The following is a 20,344-nucleotide window of genomic DNA, read 5'->3' as shown; positions in this document are numbered from 1 at the left end:
GCTAACTAGCTAGCTCGCTGAACATAAGACTGAAGAATCGGACGTGGCGAATGGAGAGTTCAATTCCACCCTAGGCCATCTCTGTGTGGGGTTTTTTTCCGGGTACTCCGGTTTCCTCCCACATTCCAAAAACATGCTAGGTTAATTAGCGACTCCAAATTGTCCATAGGTATGAATGTGAGTGTGAATGGTTGTTTGTCTATATGTGCCCTGTGATTGGCTGGCCACCAGTCCAGGGTGTACCCCGCCTCTTACCGGAAGACAGCTGGGATAAGCTCCAGCACCCCCGCGATCCTCGTGAGGAAAAGCGGTAGAAAATGAATGAATGAATGTTACATGCTCCTCCCATTCCATGTGGAAGTGGTATGTTTTGGCTTCTTATTTTGTCAGTCAGGACTGCATGGTGAGCGAGTGGTTAGCATGCAGGCCTCACAGCTAGGAGACCCGAGACCCGAGTTCAATTCCACCCTCGGCCATCTCTGTGTGGAGTTTGCATGTTCTCCCCGTGCATGCGTGGGTTTTCTCCAGGTACTCCCGTTTCCTCCCACATTCCAAAAACATGCTAGGTTAATTAGCGACTCTAAATTGTCCATAGGTATGAATGTGAGTGTGAATGGTTGTTTGTCTATATGTGCCCTGTGATTGGCTGGCCACCAGTCCAGGGTGTGCCCGGCCTCTCGCCCAAAGACAGCTGGGATAGGCTCCAGCGCCCCCCAGCGACCCTTGTGAAGAAAAGCGGTAGAAAATGAATGAATGAATGAATCATGAGGGAAAGCCTCACCTGACCACATAGCTGAGTGTTTTGTTGCTTTATAAATAAATGATGTTTTTGTGGCTTAAAAAGGATGAAAATACAAGGAACATTTTGAGGTAGGTGTATTTTTTCTTTTTGCAGTCATTCTAAAAAACTTGCAGCAGCTGTTCCATTTCAAACCACAAAATCCAAGTAAACTAGTTTTGACATTGGAACGCTTTGTGCAAGTGGGTGGAGAACACGACATTACTACATCACGTGGAATAAAGGATGATCATACTGTATAACAGGAGTGTCAAGAGTCGGTAAAGTAACAGTCGGTAACAGTAAAAAAAAAATGGCTCAGACTTGTCTAGTTAACTAGTTAAATAAAGCTTTCCCTTTAAGCACTGAACTGGACTTGAAGTACCACATACAAGTAATAATGACTAATTGTGTGTATTCACATTTATAACTACTGTAAACCATCTTTACATCCTATTTGTCCATTAAAGAGGGTGGGGGGGGTGGTACTTAAAAAAGGCACATCCCTCTTCTATTTCACAGGAAGTTGTCATCCAGGAAGTGTTTACTGTGACAAAAAATAAAAAAATACATTAATACATGATACATTTCCAGTAAAAAAATGAATTGAGCTTTCATTACAACTACTCAGTACCTTCAAAACTACTGCAATTGCATCCTATGAAGACGTCGCTTATCCTGAGTACCACAAACATAAATCAGTGTTACTTTTGCCCAGATGTAGTATTCTACACTGGTCACTAGATGTCACTATTGTCACTGCAAGAAGTACTGAACAGAACAAAGTAAAGAAAGAAGGACTTACATCTCTTATGTCCTCTTGTGTAATACGAGTGTAGTGTGGCTATAGGGGTGTTATATCATGTGTCGAGGACTCTAATAATGTTAAAACTGTATTTAGAAGGTCACAAGTTATTTAAGCTATTCCATTCAAAATAACAAATCCTACTTTATCACAATCATGAAAAGGGTTTATACTACATAAACGGTTTAAAGTAGTTCCGGAACTGAATCGTTTATGTTTATGATTTGGCCAAGATAAGACAAAAACACGTACCTCATCGTCTGGAGCTGCAATCATTCTTCCAGTGACTGGTGCCACTCCTAGCACCTTAGGCGATTTATCTGGCTTAGGTGTTCCTTCCAGAACCACAACAATGTATTCCCGTTTGGGATGTTCTTGTAGGTTCTCCCCTGGAGCTGGCGTTGCTTCTTCTGGTGTCAGGCTAGTTAAGTCGACCTTTGATTCCTCTGTTGGAGGAACATGCTCCATTGCTGGTTCAGCTTGCACTTGTGATGCGGTGTCCTCAAGTACTGGTGCCAGAGCTTCACTTGCTGCAGCAGCATCTACAGTCAAAGGGGGCTCCTCAAGCACTGGTGCCGGAGCTTCCCCAATTAAAGATTTTTCCACCAATTGTTCTGCCTCTATGATAGTTGGGAGCTTCTCAAGCACTGGTGCAGCCGTGACTGGTGCCTGGGCCATCTCATATACTGGTAGAACATTCAGCGTTACATCATCTTCAACAGCTTGGGACATCACAGCAGGTATCGGGACCTCTTCTTCAAATATCAAGGCATTCTCATCCTCGACATGAGCAAGCTCTTCTTCATCCGCTGGTGCAACCTGCACAAGTGTGGGGGTTTCAGCCTCCAGAGGTGCTGAGGTCTCCTCAACCACTTGAGCAGCCTCCAAAGGTACTGAGGTCTCCTCAACCACTGGTGTAGCCTCTTCTGCAGGCATAGCCTCCACAAGTGTAGAGTGGTCTTCAACCACTGGTGCAGCCTCCAAAGGTACCGAGGTCTCCTCAGCCACTGGTGCAGCCTCCAAAGGTACCGAGGTCTCCTCAACCACTGGTGTAGCCTCTTCTGCAGGCGTAGCCTCCACGAGTGTGGAGTGGTCCTCAACCACTGGTGCAGCCTCCAAAGGTACCGAGGTCTCCTCAACCACTGGTGTAGCCTCTTCTGCAGGCGTAGCCTCCACGAGTGTGGGGTGGTCCTCAACCACTGGTGCAGCCTCCAAAGGTACCGAGGTCTCCTCAACCACTGGTGTAGCCTCTTCTGCAGGCGTAGCCTCCACGAGTGTGGAGTGGTCCTCAACCACTGGTGCAGCCTCTTCTGCAGGCCCAGTCTCCGCTAGTGGAGCGTGTTCCTCAACTACAGGTGTATCCTCCAAAGGTGTTGGGGTCTCCTCAACCACTGGAGCAGCCTCTTCTGCAGGCTTAACCTCCACGAGTGTAGAGTGGTCGTCAACCACCGGTGCAGCCTCTTCTGCAGGTACAGCCTCGGCTAGTGTCAGGGTTTCCTCAACTGCAGGTGTATCCTCCAGAGGTGTTGGTGTCTCCTCAACCACCGATGCGGCCTCTTCAAATGTCACGGCATCTTCATCCTCAAGCACTTCCTTAACCACCGGTGAAACTTCTTCTGTCGGTGCAGCCTCCACGAGTGTTGAGGACCCGACTTCAGGTGCATCCTCCAAAGGTATTGGGACCTCCTCAACGACTAATGCTACCTCCACAGGTACGAGCACTTCCTCGACAACTGGTGCTGGCTTTAAAGATGTTGGGAGATCATCCAGAACTTGTGTAGTTTCTATCGGTCTTGAGTCGTCTTCAACTGCAGCCTTTTGTGACGCCGTGGCCTCCTCGTTCTCCAGGATTTCAGGTGCATCTTCATCAAGAGAGCTCTTTTCTTCTGGTGGCACGGGTAAATTCTCAGGTGCTGCCTCATCAACACAGACCACTTCCTCCATTACTTCAGTTATCTCCGGGGTAGGGGGACGCGTCGGCGGCACTGCAACATAAAATCCAGCCATCGGCCAGACTTTAAAATATTGCAAATATCTTGGAATGTTCTGGTATTAAACAGTAATTCCCAAAAATGTGTAATAGGAATAGGAATTTACCTACCAAACATTTGACATCTGGTCACAAATCTCGCAAAAATAAAGCTTTTTTTGTAATTCAAAATCAAACGTACACACTATATTGCACAATCATAAAAAAAAAACACCAATTCAAAAGCATTAATGACAGTAGTAATCCTTTGTGGGATGACAGCAGCTTTATTTCATGGCTATTCACAGAGCTCATTATCCAGTTATATGGAAAATAAATATATGATCACATATGGAATGGATATGAATTGAACATAGAATTTATATTTTAAGGAAAAAAAACAATGCTGTAGTGTGTTTTATTAAATAAGCCTAACTTAAACATTACAGGAAGCTGTAACAGCTGTATAGGAAGCTTCATATACAGTAGTAAAAATTAGTTTAGTCACTGCTGATTTGATAAAATTACCCCAGAAAGATACAATAAACTATTTATGAGGGGAAAAAAAAGCTTATAAATTAATTTGTATTAGATCGAGGGAAATAAGTATTTGATTCCCGACCAACCAGCAAGCATTCTGACCCACACAAATCGGGTGTGTGTTCCGTCCCTTTAAGAAAAATACTCCTAATCTCAATTCAACTCATTAGGTGCATTAAAAAAAAAACACTCTCCTCCATTCAAACTTCACCATCACCATGGGCAAGACCAAAGAGCAATTCTTGCTAGGATGAGGCACCTGGTTTGGAACCGACCGGGAAGTCTGGGCTTCCCGACTAAGACTCCTTCCCTGTGATTTTGACCCGGATATATGGAAGAAAATGGATGGTTGGATGGATGGCATCAACTCCAGTCGAGAAATAATGACTATGAATCCAACGCCACAATCCCTACTGTCAATCATGGAGATGTAACTATGTCACTTTCTACTAACAGTACTAAGTCACCTTTTATATTGGGATCAAATACTTATTATTAATCAACCTAATACAAATTCATTCATTTTCTACCGCTTTTTCCTCACAAGGGTCGCGGGGGTGCTGGAGCCTATCCCAGCTGTCATCGGGCGAGAGGCTGGGTACACCCTGGACTGGTCGCCGGCCAATCACAGGGCACATATAGACAAACAACCATTCACACTCACATTCATACCTATGGACAATTTGGAGTCGCTAATTAACCTAGCATGTTTTTGGAATGTGGGAGGAAACCGGAGTACCCGGAGAAAACCCACGCATGCACGGGGGAGAACATGCAAACTCCACACAAAGATGGCCGAGGGTGGGATTGAACCCTGGTCTCCTAGCTGTGAGGTCTGCGTGCTAACCACTCGACCACTGTGCAGCCCTGATTATTTGTTAATTCATTCATTTTCTACCACTTATTTTCAAGGGGGTCACGGTGCTGGAGCCTATCCCAGCTGTCTTCGGGTGAGAGGCTGGGTACACCCTGGACTGGTCGCCGGCCAATCACAGGGCACATATAGACAAACAACCATTCACACTCACATTCATACCTACGGACAATTTGGAGTCGCTAATTAACCTAGCATGTTTTTGGAATGTGGGAGGAAACCGGAGTACCCGGAGAAAACCCACGCATGCACGGGGAGAACATGCAAACTCCACACAGAGATGGCCGAGGGTGGGACTGAACCCTGGTCTCCTAGCTGTGAGGTCTGCGTGCTAACCACTCGACCACCGTGCCGCCCCCTAATACAAATTGTTTAATGTTATTTTTTTTTAGCATTCTCCCTTCCCTTTTAAACTCAGTTCAATAAATAAAATGAAATACTTTTTAGGGGATCAAAAGGAAACACTGAGGTGCTTTGAAGACGGTGACGAGCTAGCAGCCATTAAAACCCTGAGCGTGTGCATGTGTGTCCCCTCCCGAATGTGACGAGACCTCAGGCCTCGGAGGTAGCTGTAGCCTCATGAGATGAAGTCATACCATTGCTTTCAGGCTCCTCGTCGTGTTTGGCGAGGGCACTGGCAGCTTCCTCGCACTCTTCCGCTACTTGGGCCACTTCCTCTGCCACAGACTGCACTTCTTGGGCGGCCTCTGCAACTTCCTCCGCCGCCTCGGCAACTATCTCGGCGCCCTCCGCAACTATTTCTGCCGCTGCTTCGACGACGGTCTCCAACTCGGCAGCGTCATCGGCTACCTCTTCTGCGACGCCATCTTCAGCTGCTTCCCCTTCTCCTCCTACAACACAATTCATTGAATCATTTAGTTCTCGTCATTATTGGAAAAAAAAGAAGAAGGACGGCAAGTGAAATCCTTGAATCTGGACATGCAGACTTCAGCGCCTCTAGCAAATAAAGCCGTGATAACATGCAGAGCATGACCACTATTAATTGATCAAATAGGATCAAATATTTGAAAAATGAGCAGCCCGTTTCCATCCAGCTTTTCACAGGGAGTCGACTGACTGATTGCAACCTTCTAAATATGCTTTTTAACATTATTATTTTTGGAGCTCCTAGACATCGAAATAACACCCCTATAGTCATCTTTGCATCCCATTACATAAATAAGACACAATATAGACTCGCATGTTAGCATTGGGAGACTACCTAGTTGTTCTTTTTTCACTTCCTGTTGTGTACAGTACTTCCTGCGGTGACTATGGTCTCATCAATGTAAGCGACATCTAATAACCAGTATATATAGTATATAGTATACTGTACATATAATTTAGGCCAGTTTGCACCTGTGGATGTACAGTACTTAATGTTGAGATTTGCATAGGCTCCACTAAGGTGTGAATTAATAACTATTCAAAAATATTTATTTGAGTAGTTACCAAGGAAATAACGAGGACCTAACAAGTACAGTGGTTACTGGGGAAATAATGCACACAGTTAGAGTAGTAACTGAGGAACTATCGAGTTGAGTAGTTTCGGAGGAACAAAGGCACATTCATTTAGATTAGTTACTGAGGAACTATCGAGTTGTGTAGTTACGGAGGAATAAAGGCACATCCATTTAGAGTAGTTACTGAGGAACTATCGAGTTGAGTAGTTACAGAGGAACAAAGGCACATCCATTTAGAGTAGTAACTAAGGAACTATGGAGTTGTGTAGTTATGGAGGAACAAAGGCACATACATTTAGAGTAGTTATTGAGGAACTATCGAGTTGAGTAGTTACAGAGGAACAAAAGCACATCCATTTAGAGTAGTTCCTGAGGAACTATTGAGTTTAGTTACGGAGGAACAAAGGCCCATCCATTTAGAGTAGTAACTAAGGAACTATGGAGTTGTGTAGTTACGGAGGAACAAAGGCCCATCCATTTAGAGTAGTTATTGAGGAACTATCGAGTTGAGTAGTTACGGAGGAACAAAGGCCCATCCATTTAGAGTAGTTATTGAGGAACTATCGAGTTGAGTAGTTACGGAAGAACAAAGGCACATCCATTTAGAGTAGTTCTTGAGGAACTATCGAGTTGAGTAGTTACGAAGGAACAAAGGCCCATCCATTTAGAGTAGTTATTGAGGAACTATCGAGTTGAGTATTTACGGAGGAACAAAGGCACATCCATTTAGAGTAGTAACTAAGGAACTATGGAGTTGTGTAGTTACGGAGGAACAAAGGCCCATCCATTTAGAGTAGTTATTGAGGAACTATCGAGTTGAGTAGTTACAGAGGAACAAAAGCACATCCATTTAGAGTAGTTCCTGAGGAACTATTGAGTTTAGTTACGGAGGATCAAAGGCACATCCATTTAGAGTAGTTATTGAGGAACTATCGAGTTGAGTAGTTACGGAGGAACAAAGGCCCATCCATTTAGAGTAGTTATTGAGGAACTATCGAGTTGAGTAGTTACGGAGGAACAAAGGCACATCCATTTAGAGTAGTTCTTGAGGAACTATCGAGTTGTGTAGTTACGGAGGAACAAAGGCCCATCCATTTAGAGTAGTAACTAAGGAACTATGGAGTTGTGTAGTTACGGAGGAACAAAGGCACATCCATTTAGAGTAGTTATTGAGGAACTATCGAGTTGAGTAGTTACGGAGGAACAAACGCACATCCATTTAGAGTAGTTCTTGAGGAACTATCGAGTTGAGTAGTTACAGAGGAACAAAGGCACATCCATTTAGAGTAGTTACTGAGGAACTATTGAGTTGAGTAGTTACGGAGGAACAACAGCAATTTAGAGTAGTTACTGAAACTAATGACGACTTAACTAGTGGAGTAGTTACAGAGGAACTGATGGGTGGAGTAGTTACAGAAAAACGAAGGTAGTTACTGAGGAACTAAGGCACATACATTTAGAGTAGTTACTGGTGAACTCATGAGCAGAGTTGTTACCGAGAAAATAAGGCGCATACATTTATAGTAGTAACTAATGAACAGAGTAGTTACCCAGGAACTGAAGAAATTATGAGTAGTTAATGAGGAACTAACATCAGTGCATAACATAAGTTTAGAGTGGTTACTGAGGAACTAATTAGTAGTGGTTAGGGTTCGGTACGTTTGTTCCTCATTAACTATTGTCATTTTGTGTACCTTATTGTAAAGCATTGCCACAATGGAAAGTGCATGCCAACAAGCGAAAACATGCCAAGGCAGGGAGGCAAAAGGAAAAGATAGAATCATGATTAATGCAAATGGTAGCAGAGCTCAGCTCTTACCATCCAATCAACAACTTATCTGGATCGAGGTTAATTATTCTGACAGCGAGGACAAAAACACATCCAGGAGTGTAAATTGACATTTTTCACGTTTTTTTTTTTTTTTTTTAAATCAGGACGAAATTCCCTTGACATGTTCAAAACATTAAGTGGTCAGGTAAACACAAGCATCGTATCACGGAACTCACCATCGCCATCATCCTTGCCTGGAAACAAGAAAGACAAAGTGTCAGTGAACGCATCTTTTCCAACACTTGTTATATGTCCATATACGTTATATGTTATGTGTTTAAGTGGAACTCTGCATGTGCAATACAGAACCTAAAAACTAACGCACACCAACGTAAAGACAATGGAAAAGTCACATCAGATTAACAAATGCAAATAGTCGTTCAGCACTAACAGGATTCCGCAGCCTATAATTAACTTTGCCGAGGTTTTTTTCCATGATCTCCAGTATTACACAAAGACTTAAGCACCACAGTCATTTTAATCCACTATCCACTCTAACACCAATCCACGAGAAAAGATTAAACCACTAAGCTAGGAGAAAGGACTCTACCGCTACTTACTCTGAGGAGGCCATGGTTTGGGCACCCACTCTTTCTTGTCCCTCACACCGATTTCAGCAAAGCGATCATTGTACCTGGCGTTGTCACTGGACACGGTGTTGAATGCCTGAGGAAAGAAATCATCATTTTTTCAATCATGGACGAGATTAGCAGGAATCTAATTTAATGTATTTTTCAGTCAAAATTTTACACATGTTTTCCATTCAGTGGATATGTGCATGATTCATAATTTGACCAAAAAAATGTTAAGGAAAAATATGATTCACATACAAAACTTTAGCGTTGGAATTGCAGTCAAGCATGAGGTCAGCGTGGTCATGCTTTTTTCTTTGGTAATATTTATTCTCAAAAAGTATCAGTTTTTGATACCATATGTAAGTGTCATATGTATGTTTCCAGGGCTGCAATAACGAATTAATCTGTTGATAATTTTCTCGACTAATCTCATCGTCTTTATTCGGAAATAGAAGTTTTGAAATGACAGAGCAAATAAGTACCCAATATTAAATATTCTGTTAAAATAATGCGAAATAACACAAACTAAATCTAAATTTTTGCCCAAAAACTTAAAACAATAAATGCACGCAAAAACATAATCATGATCATTTTTGTAGTTGATTAATCTGAAGCTTGTTGTTTCAATTAATGGGAGTAATTAATCAGTTAAACCATATACAGAACAAATTAATATTTTTCTTTGGTAATATTTATTCTCAAAGGCATCATTTCAGTTGCCTGATCAGTTTTGATGTGTTAAAATGTCATATGTATGTTTCCAGGGTTGCAATAACGGATTAATCTGTTGATAATTTTCTCGACTAATCTCATCGTCTTTATTCGGGAATAGACGTTTTGAAATGACAGAGCAAATAAGTACTCACTATTGAATATTCTCTTAAAATAATGCTAAATAATACAAAATAAATAAAAAAAATTGCCCCAAAACTAAAACAATAAATGCACGCAAAAACATAATCATGATCATTTTTGTAGTTGATTAATCTGAAGCTTGTTGTTTCAATTAATGGGAGTAATTAATCAGTTAAACCATATACAGAACAAATTAATATTTTTCTTTGGTAATACTTATTCTCAAAGGCATCATTTCAGTTGCCTGATCAGTTTTGATGTGTTGAAGTGTCATATGTATGTTTCCAGGGCTGCAATAACAAATTAATCTGTTGATAATTTTCTCAACTAATCTCATCGTCTTTATTCGGAAATAGAAGTTTTGAAATGACAGAGCAAATAAGTACCCAATATTGAATATTCTCTTAAAATAATGCTAAATAATACAAAATAAATCAAATGTTTTTGCCCAAAAACTTAAAACAATAAATGCACACAAAAACATCATCAAGATCATTTTTGTAGTTAATTAATCTGAAGCTTGTTGTTTCAATTAATGGGAGTAATTAATCAGTTAGACCATATACGGAACAAATTAATATTTTTCTTTGGTAATATTTATTCTCAAAAGGTATCAGTTTTGATGTGTTGAAGTGTTGAAGTGTCATATGTATGTTTCCAGGGCTGCAATAACGGATTAATCTGTTGATAATTTTCTCGACTAATCTCATCGTCTTTATTCGGAAATAGAAGTTTTGAAATGACAAAGCAAATAAGTACTCACTATTGAATATTCTGTTAAAATAATGTTAAATAATACAAAATAAATCTACATTTTTGCCCAAAAACTTAAAACAATAAATGCACACAAAAACATCATCATGATCATTTTTGTAGTTAATTAATCTGAAGCTTGTTGTTTCAATTAATGGGAGTAATTAATCAGTTAGACTATATACGGAACAAATTAATATTTTTCTTTGGTAATATTTATTCTCAAAGGCATCATTTCAGTTGGCTGATCAGTTTTTGATGTGTTGAAGTGTCATATGTATGTTTCCAGGGCTGCAATAACGGATTAATCTGTTGATAATTTTCTCGACTAATCTCATCGTCTTTATTCGGGAATAGATGTTTTGAAATGACAGAGCAAATAAGTACCCAATATTGAATATTCTGTTAAAATAATGCTAAATACAAAATAAATCTAATTTTTTTGCCCAAAAACTTAAAACAATAAATGCACGCAAAAACATAATCATGATCATTTTTGTAGTTGATTAATCTGAAGCTTGTTGTTTCAATTAATGGGAGTAATTAATCAGTTAGACTATATACGGAACAAATTAATATTTTTCTTTGGTAATATTTATTCTCAAAGTACCAGATAGGGATAAATGTTCCACTGGATGTATTATTATTTCGCAAATTTGAAGAATTTGGAAATCGACCTAAGCGTCCCAGACTGTGTTCTTTATTTGGCCTTAAGCAAATATTTTGAACGTCCAGACCAAGAAAATCCAATAACTCACATATGACACAGCCCCAACAAGGGCCCCACCACACAGCACAGCGTAAAGTATGTTCTCTCCAGAGCCCCCGGGCACAGACGACATCTGCCTCCGCTGCAAACCTGGAAAGCCAAAATAAAAATTACAAAATAAAAACAGGAAATCAAAAACCAGATGAAGGTATTTTTCTAGAAATTGAGTGTGAAGCTGAAATGTAGAATGAATGTTGAATCTTACATTATATTATTATTATACATAGATGGAGGATCGAACCAGCAACCGTCAGGTTGCGAGACGACCACTTTACAACCTGAGCCATGCCACCATGCGCGGAATAAGCAGAATGTTAGAGTACGTATAATGTTAAAACGGGACCTATTATGCCAATTTCTCAGCCATATGTATGAAGTTGTGGACTCCTATAGAGCAGCTAGACACAATAACCCGCACAGAAAGCTTTCTAGATTTTCCAGAATCTGCACCTATTTCTTTGGATTTCATACTTGCCACAAAAACAGTCTGTTTTAATGTATTCCACCCACAGTGATTTACTTAACATATAGCCATATGTGTCGGATCCCGAATCCGATCCAAACTAGAGACAGTCCAAGGTTTCTTAAGAAAAGCGGTTACGTCAAGACGTCTCTGAATGGCGAGTAGCTTCGAGACTTCGAATGTTGCAAAGGCGTCGGGCTTCAGCAACAGATTGTCGGCTAGTCCAGCTGCATACTGGCCCATGTGGACAAAACAGTCCAGTGTCAAATTCCCGTTGACGGATTAAAATACATCAGGAACTCCGACCACTTGTGCCTGATGGTGGCGTCTCTACGAATTCCATTACGAGCTGTTGCTAGCAAGTAAACAGAGAAGCTTTCGGGGAGGGCAGAGAACTTATCTGGCTTACAGCCATGCCCATACAAGGAATACCGCTCCTCTGTGACATCACAGAGAGGGCAGTTCTACCACGCCTACTGAAACCGAGCGTTTTGAGCAATTTTCAAACTTCTTTCCAAATGCACAAACTTCATTATCTGATACTTTGGCATCGTTTAACACGAGAATACAACATTCTAACGACATTTATAGGTCAGAAAAGTGGAAAAAAACATAATAGGTCCCATTTAAATGTAAAATCCATACTTTTTCAATGGGGAAAAAATCTCAGAAAAAACATACTAAATTATGGAAAAATGTGGTGAATTTTTTAGAAAAGACAGCCTACATGTCCAAAATGAGCCGACTTCAAAGCGGTGTCATTTGAAATGTTGGAAATTAAAAATGCAGCATGAATATTGAAATGCATCAATAGTTGAATGATTACAGAGGCATCGAGGATCAAACCAGCAATCGTCGGGTTGGGTACAACCACTCTACCTCCTGAGCCATATCACCCTGTAGGATAAACAGAATGTTACAGTAATAAAAATTTATTGATTTTTCACCAGTAGGGGGCAGCAAATCAACAACCCATTTTTTTTTGTAAATGCAAATATTCATTCATTCATTCATTTTCTACCGCTTTTTCCTCACGAGGGTCGCGGGGGGTGCTGGAGCCTATCCCAGCTGTCTTCAGGCGAGAGGCGTTGTACACCCTGGACTGGTCGCCAGCCAATCACAGGGCACATATAGACAAACAACCATTCACACTCACATTCATACCTATGGACAATTTGGAGTCGCTAATTAACCTAGCATGTTTTTGGAATGTGGGAGGAAACCGGAGAAAACCCCTCGCCCATCTCTGTGTGGAATTTGCATGTTCTCCTCGTGCATGCATGGGTTTTCTCCGAAGTATTGCCCTCAATACCGAAAAAAGTAGACATTATGGGAGAAAATAAGCCATTTAAGACCTAAATAAAACCCATGAAGGACGGCGGTCGAGTGGTTAGCGCGCAGACCTCACAGCTAACATGCTAACATGTTAGCATGGGTTTTCTCCGGGTACTCCGGTTTCCTCCCACATTCCAAAAACATGCTAGGTTAATTAGCGACTCCAAATTGTCCATAAGTATGAATGTGAGTGTGAATGGTTGTTTGTCTATATGTGCCCTGTGATTGGCTGGCGACCAGTCCAGGGTGTACCCCGCCCGCCTTTAGCCCGAAGACAGCTGGGATAGGCTAGCAACCCCCACGACACTTGTGAGGATAAGTGGTAGAAAATGAATGAATGAATGAGTTCTCCTCCTATTTTGTGTGGAAGTGGTAACTTTTTGGCTTCTTATTTTGTCTTTCAGCCATCTCTGTGTGGAGTTTGCATGTTCTCCCCGTGCATGCGTGGGTTTTCTCCGGGTACTCCGGTTTCCAAACAACCATTCACACTCACATTCCTACCTATGGACAATTTGGAGTCGCTAATTAACCTAGCATGTTTTTGGAATGTGGGAGGAAACCGGAGTACCCGGAGAAAACCCACGCATGCACGGGGAGAACATGCAAACTCCACACAAAGATGCCCGAGGGTGGAATTGAACCCTGGTCTCCTAGCTGTGAGGTCTGCGCGCTAACCACTCGACCGCCATGCCGCCCTAAATGCAAATATGAAATTGGTAAATGTAGAACTTCTGGAACCACCATGTTCCATGAATCAGTTAAACATTTTTACATTGGATTGGTTTGACTCCGCTGAGAAATGTGGGAAGATTTACCGGCCAATTAGGGAATAAATAGATGGAAAAAGATGGTGTGACTGCTTTTCACACAACACAAACAGCTATTTGGTTGCAGAGTGGGAGCAGAGAAGGTGAGGAAACAATGCCAATCAAGTCATGCGGTGGCTATACCGTTTTGCATGGGGCGCAAAGGGCTAAGTTTGCAAATTGCAGCTATTTGTCGGAGAGAGGCTAGATCAGGGGTGGGCAAACTACGGCCCGGGGGCCACATCCGGCCCGCCAAGTGTTTGAATACGGCCCGCCCAATCTTTCCAAAGTATTTCATTTAAACTCAACATACAACCTGGCATCATGGCCTGAGCCAACCTTTTGATGGTTTTATCAATTTCCTTTTTTGACATGGTCTGTTGTTTACAAAGTGCTCCTGAAAAAAGGGACACAAGCACATAATAATAATTATTATTATTGTTATTATTAGATTATTATTAGATTATTATAATTATTATATTAATGCTAATTATTATATTAATTATATATAATATTATTGTTATATTTGCATATTTTACATAATAATAATATAATAATTATTGTTTTAATTTTATTGTAATTATTATAATATTTTATTATTTTTAAAATATTTAAATATAAATATAAAATAATAAATAATAATAGCAGATTGCATGACAATTTTACAGATACAGTAATACCAGGTGGACTGTTACGTGTAAAATATATAGTCTGCCCCCCCGTAAATTTTGTCATATCAATGCGGCCCGCGAGTCAAAAAGTTTGCCCGCCCCTGGGCTAGATAGTCTGCTTCGTGAGTAATGTCGAGGCCTTGAGCAAGGCACACCAATGGGTGGAAATCCTACATACAGTATATCCACCGCATATCCTCAGCATCTAATCCGAGTTACGGCATTTTGACACGACTCCCTAACACGCTTACGTAACGGCTAATCCTCTCATGTTGAAGGTTGTGCGTGGGTGACAAGATGGACATTAGGAATAGTAGAGGAGATTCAGGTCACAAGATGAAGTCATGACACCAAGTGTTTTAGGGAAAGCTTGGTTAGTGTTTCTCACCTCAAGTCTCAGCTTTTCCTTTGACCGCGGCTGCAAAATAACTTTTCGAACCTTCTCAAGACCGGTAAACTGTGGCTCCTTCAACAATGGTAAAGATCTGGTCTTCCAGTAGCATCTTTTCCATGATGAAAGCACAGACCTCTTAAACCCTCAAGTCAAAGCTTTGCACAATGGGATGAAGCCCCCAGGCATCATTTCAGTTGCCTGATCAGTTTTGATGTGTTAAAGTGTCATATGTATGTTTCCAGGGCTGCAATAACGGATTAATCTGTTGATAATTTTCTCGACTAATCTCATCGTCTTTATTCGGGAATAGAAGTTTTGAAATGACAGCAAATAAGTACCCAATATTGAATATTCTGTTAAAATAACGTTAAATAATACAAAATAAATCTCAATTTTTGCTCAAAAACTTAAAAAAACAAATGCACACAAAAACATAATCATGATCATTTTTGTAGTTGATTAATCTGAAGCTTGTTGTTTCAATTAATGGGAGTAATTAATCAGTTAAACCATATACGGAACAAATTAATATTTTTCTTTGGTAATATTTATTCTCAAAGGCATCATTTCAGTTGGCTGATCAGTTTTTGATGTGTTGAAGTGTCATATGTATGTTTCCAGGGCTGCAATAACTGATTAATCTGTTGATAATTTTCTCAACTAATCTCATCGTCTTTATTCGGGAATAGACGTTTTGAAATGACAAAGCAAATAAGTACCCAATATTGAATATTCTGTTAAAATAATGTTAAATAACACAAAATAAATCTCAATTTTTGCCCAAAAACTTAAAACAATAAATGCACACAAAAACATAATCATGATCATTTTTGTAGTTGATTAATCTGAAGCTTGTTGTTTCAATTAATGGGAGTAATTAATCAGTTAAACCATATACGGAACAAATTAATATTTTTCTTTGGTAATATTTATTCTCAAAGGCATCATTTCAGTTGGCTGATCAGTTTTTGATGTGTTAAAGTGTCATATGTATGTTTGCATGGCTGCAATAACTGATTAATCTGTTGATAATTTTCTCGACTAATCTCATCGTCTTTATTCGGGAATAGACGTTTTGAAATGACAAAGCAAATAAGTACTCACTATTGAATATTCTGTTAAAATAATGTTAAATAATACAAAATAAATCTCAATTTTTGCTCAAAAACTTAAAAAAACAAATGCACACAAAAACATAATCATGATCATTTTTGTAGTTGATTAATCTGAAGCTTGTTGTTTCAATTAATGGGAGTAATTAATCAGTTAAACCATATACGGAACAAATTAATATTTTTCTTTGGTAATATTTATTCTCAAAGGCATCATTTCAGTTGCCTGATCAGTTTTTGATGTGTTGAAGTGTCATATGTATGTTTCCAGGGCTGCAATAACGGATTAATCGGTTGATAATTTTCTCGACTAATCTCATCGTCTTTATTCGGGAATAGAAGTTTTGAAATGACAAAGCAAATAAGATAATGTTAAAATAATGTTAAATAATACAAAATAAATCTCAATTTTTGCCCAAAAACTTAAAACAATAAATGCAAACAAAAACATTATCATGATCATTTTTGTAGTTGATTAATCTGAAGCTTGTTGTTTCAATTAATGGAGTAATTAATCTATTAGACCATATATGGACCAAATTAATATAAACATACACCTACAGTTGAGTGGTTGGGTCCGCAAAATATCAGAAAAAAGGCAAAAAATTACCCATCACTGTTTTCCCCACAGTCAAAGCTAATGTGTGAATATATTATATACAGAATATATTCATATAAAGAATATTACATGTGCAATGTGTATATGACATCAGAGTCCCGCATCACGTGACCCACGATGGCAACCATGTTTCTACATAGTTGGGTGTTGAAGGTCACGCTTTAACCTCTTGCACTGCACGCTTTACTGAGCTATTTTAGCTATTTTTAAGCCTCCGTGCTAAAATTGATCATATAATTGTATATATTGATCATGGTGATTAAATGTTATCAAAATGCATTTGCATTGCATGACATGTTTATGCTAGCACATGGTCGATTTCTGTTTAATGGATGCAACGCGCGTTCTCATTTCGAGTAACAAATTACTTTGAACTAGTTTAAATGTTATAACGATGTTCCGAAATGATATTCGCGTTTACATATGACCGTTTCGCGTAAGCAAAGAGAAGACGAAAATATTTTTCAAAAGTAACTCTCTTATGAAAACTATTGAGTTGTGTCGAAACACTCACCATCCCGTGGCAACTTCAGGGCTGCTCTCCTTGCCAAAGGTGCCCATCTTTGCCAGGCCGATCTGCAGGTAAACATATCTGCGTTAAATGGAAGTTCAGATGTCGTGTCAGAAGACCGCCTGATCTGGTCTGGACCGGCGTGTGTGGAAACCCGAGTGATGGTGGAAAACGAGAGACTTGTGTCATGAACGAGTCGTTCAAAACTCGTGAATCTACGACTAACATCGTGACTCACGGGTGCTCGTTCACTGACTCACACCTGCTACCTAAAGCTAAACTTAATTATGCTAATCATGAAAATGTTACTCGAACATTGTTAAATTGGCAAACAATATTTAAATAGGAAAACATCGGGAACAAATCAGTGGGTGAGTGGACATTCTGGTGCGAGTGAATGGAGTACACGATTCACTTAAAGTGAGTGACTCATCGGAACCCGAGTCGGTATTAGGATTCGAGTTTCCCATCATTTTGCATGAGTGGATGCAACGTAAACAAATGGGGTTTGTCGCCACCTGCCGTAGCGGAGTGCGCATATTCCTACCATTTAAATACTGTACGTTACATAACTGAAATATACTGTAGAATATACACATATAGTGAAATTGTACTCTGATTTAGCAAAGAAAATAAAACACACAGTGAGCAGTGTAGAATACTACATGTTACAATATGTTTGGAATGCCTTATTTTAACCATTTTAGGCTTAAAATGTTCATTTTCAGCCAATAATATATAACATTTGCATAAAACTAATAACAGATAAAGTGTCCCTGGGTAGGCCGAATGTAAAAGGAGCCTGCCTAACCTGCCTAACAGTCCACCTGGTATTATTGTATCTGTAAAATTGTCATGCAATCTGCTATTATTATTTATTATTTTATATTTATATTTAAATATTTTAAAAATAATAAAATATTACAATTAAATTAAAATTAAAATAATAATTATTATATTATTATTATGTAAAATATGCAAATATAACAATATTATATATAATTAATATAATAATTAGCATTAATATAATTATAATAATCATAGTAGTTCTAATAATAATTATAATAATTGAATAATAATAATTATTATTATTATTATGTGCTTGTGTCCCTTTTTTCAGGAGCACAGGAGAAACAACAGACCATGTCAAAAAACGAAATTGATAAAACCATCAAAAGGTTGGCTCAGGCCATGATGCCAGGTTGTATGTTGAGTTTAAATGAAATACTTTGGGCCGGGCCGTATTCAAACACTTGGCAGGCCGGATGTGGCCCCCGGGCCGTAGTTTGCCCACCCCTGCTCTAACCTATAGTCTGCTGGTTGATAGCTCCACAGGATGCAGGTGACAAGTTGCAAAGGACAAGGCCTGTAGTTTGGCGTTTTTCCATCATCCTTCGTCATATATTTATTACAGAATTCAGCGTGACAAATCAGGAGGAAAAAACAACAGATGCATCCTGGAGGACGTGGCCCCACGTGCTGCAAAAGAAACAGTGCTGTAATTGCTGAACCCTGTAATCTTTCTCAAAGGTATGTTCTTCCATAAAATATAATGGAATAATATATTTTTTCCTATTACAAGTACACACAATATATATTTCACAAAAACTTACCAGATTTTACTGTAGATTGTTCCTCACTTTATACTCGTGGACATCTGTACTATGCTGTTTGAAGAGCTGAAGGATAAACAATTACGCTGCATTAATTCCATTACATCATAATCTGATTAACAAATACAAGAAAAGCAGCTACTACAGGTGATCTCTTCTCCCGGTTGGCAGCGCTACAAATTAACCCGCAAAACACAGTCCATATTGTAATTATCCTACCCAAAATTAGCCTTATTATAGTGATCAATATTGTTTCAAACTTGCTGAAAACTCCAGCACTTTGACTACAGTGTAGTTGCTTGTCTGTATGTGCCCTGTGATTGGCTGGCGACCAGTCCACAGCTGGGATAGGCTCCAGCACCCCCTGCGACCCTTGTGAGGAAAAAGCGGTAGAAAATGAATAAATGAATGTTGAAAATATTTAAATATCTATTGTGTTGAGTCGTGGACTTCTATAGAGCGACTACACACAATAACCAGCACAGAAAGCTTTCTAGATTTTCCAGAATCTGCACCTATTTCAGCTGTATTTCTATGACTTTTGGGCTTCGTGTGAAAACGGTCTCTTTTAATTTATAAACAGTGGTTTATAAAATGGTTGTTTGTCTATATGTGCCCTGTGATTGGCTGGCGACCAGTCCAGGGTGTACCCCGCCTCTTGCCCATAGACAGCTAGGATAGGCTCCAGCATCCCCTGCGACCCTCATGAGGAAAAAGCGGTAGAAAATGAATGAATGAAAATCAATGTATACAGGAGGAACCACTTAATGACGCGTATCGCTTTGTTTGATAGGGTCCATTACATTAGGCGGACCAGGGTAAATTCTAATGCCATTTACCAGGGTCCACAGGAAAACCGAAGATCCAAAGGCAAGACCCACTCGTAACCAGTTGGGAGAAGTCGTGTCCCGCTTGGAGCTTGTAAATACAGTCCTGGATCCAGCTGCAAACAATTGTGACGTCATTGTATGAATGACCATGAATCCCACTCAGTTTATTCCCCAAACACTTTCATACAAAACTATTCAACAAGAAAATTAATGATTTTTACTCAAAAACGGAGCTTTAAGGTGCTCATGACAGCAAAACACACGTGTTTTGTTGTTATAAAGTTTTAAATGACGTGTTTATATTACCTTTAAGAGACGTTGCCCCATGCTAATGCAGTGTTTACGCTAAATCATGCTAAGCTAAGGTCACACTTCAAAAGGTGGGGAGCACTCTCGTAGTAAAGAATACTCGATTCAGTCCAAATCAAGACCACCTATAATACTCTCACCTCTAGTGACAAGGATAGCTGGAGTAAGTAATTTGGCCAACGTCATTTTCTCGCCGCGCTCCTTTTTTTTCTGCTAGCTTCACGTTCACACTGTGCTCGATTGGATTTCCTGACCAGGCTGAATAGACAAGACTAGACGATTGGTGCAATCTTTACCGGAAATCATTTTCTGCGCATGTGTGAGACCTACCCGCACGTCCTTCAATCATTTTTTTAACCAAAAACTTACAAGCCCAAACGGAGCACTTCTTTTTTTTTAATTAAATTAAATTGTTTTTAATATATATTTTATTACAAACTTCAATTATAAAACAGCGGATCACTTCTTA

General features: G+C 39.6%; 2 protein-coding genes across 6 annotated transcripts; both read right to left on the bottom strand.

The window, feature by feature from the left end:
- Positions 1–58: 58 nt before the first annotated feature.
- On the bottom strand, positions 59–17,285 carry mgarpa (mitochondria localized glutamic acid rich protein a). 5 transcript variants are annotated; one of them, XM_078788103.1, is made up of 9 exons: positions 17,127–17,285; positions 11,202–11,302; positions 8,821–8,926; positions 8,437–8,454; positions 5,563–5,817; positions 2,617–3,568; positions 1,836–2,577; positions 1,413–1,456; positions 59–1,325 (listed from the first exon to the last, which is right to left on the bottom strand). In XM_078788103.1, exons 1-8 carry the CDS (start codon positions 17,200–17,202, stop codon positions 1,421–1,423), a joined length of 2,286 nt encoding a protein of 761 aa, XP_078644229.1. In that variant the 5' UTR covers positions 17,203–17,285; the 3' UTR covers positions 59–1,325; positions 1,413–1,420. The 5 variants fall into 5 exon arrangements, with proteins under 5 accessions (XP_078644229.1, XP_078644230.1, XP_057919649.2 ...); XM_078788104.1 differs by having other exon boundaries at positions 1,836–2,842; positions 2,900–3,568; XM_058063666.2 differs by adding an exon at positions 12,502–12,572 and having other exon boundaries at positions 1,836–3,568; positions 17,127–17,202.
- A 1,210-nt stretch (positions 17,286–18,495) lies between these two features.
- Positions 18,496–20,176, bottom strand: ndufc1 (NADH:ubiquinone oxidoreductase subunit C1). The gene is made up of 4 exons (XM_058063556.2): positions 20,016–20,176; positions 19,576–19,679; positions 18,737–18,802; positions 18,496–18,602 (listed from the first exon to the last, which is right to left on the bottom strand). Exons 1-3 carry the CDS (start codon positions 20,059–20,061, stop codon positions 18,743–18,745), a joined length of 210 nt encoding a protein of 69 aa, XP_057919539.2. The 5' UTR covers positions 20,062–20,176; the 3' UTR covers positions 18,496–18,602; positions 18,737–18,742.
- Between the last annotated feature and the right edge of the window lie 168 nt (positions 20,177–20,344).

This window comes from Doryrhamphus excisus, linkage group LG22 (genome assembly GCF_037039965.1).
Source record: "Doryrhamphus excisus strain RoL-2023G ecotype Guam linkage group LG22, RoL_Dexc_Guam_v1.1, whole genome shotgun sequence".
NCBI lineage: Eukaryota > Metazoa > Chordata > Actinopteri > Syngnathiformes > Syngnathidae > Doryrhamphus > Doryrhamphus excisus.
The sequence above is the reverse complement of the archived record's forward strand: the minus strand, read 5'-3'. Positions and strand labels throughout refer to the sequence as shown.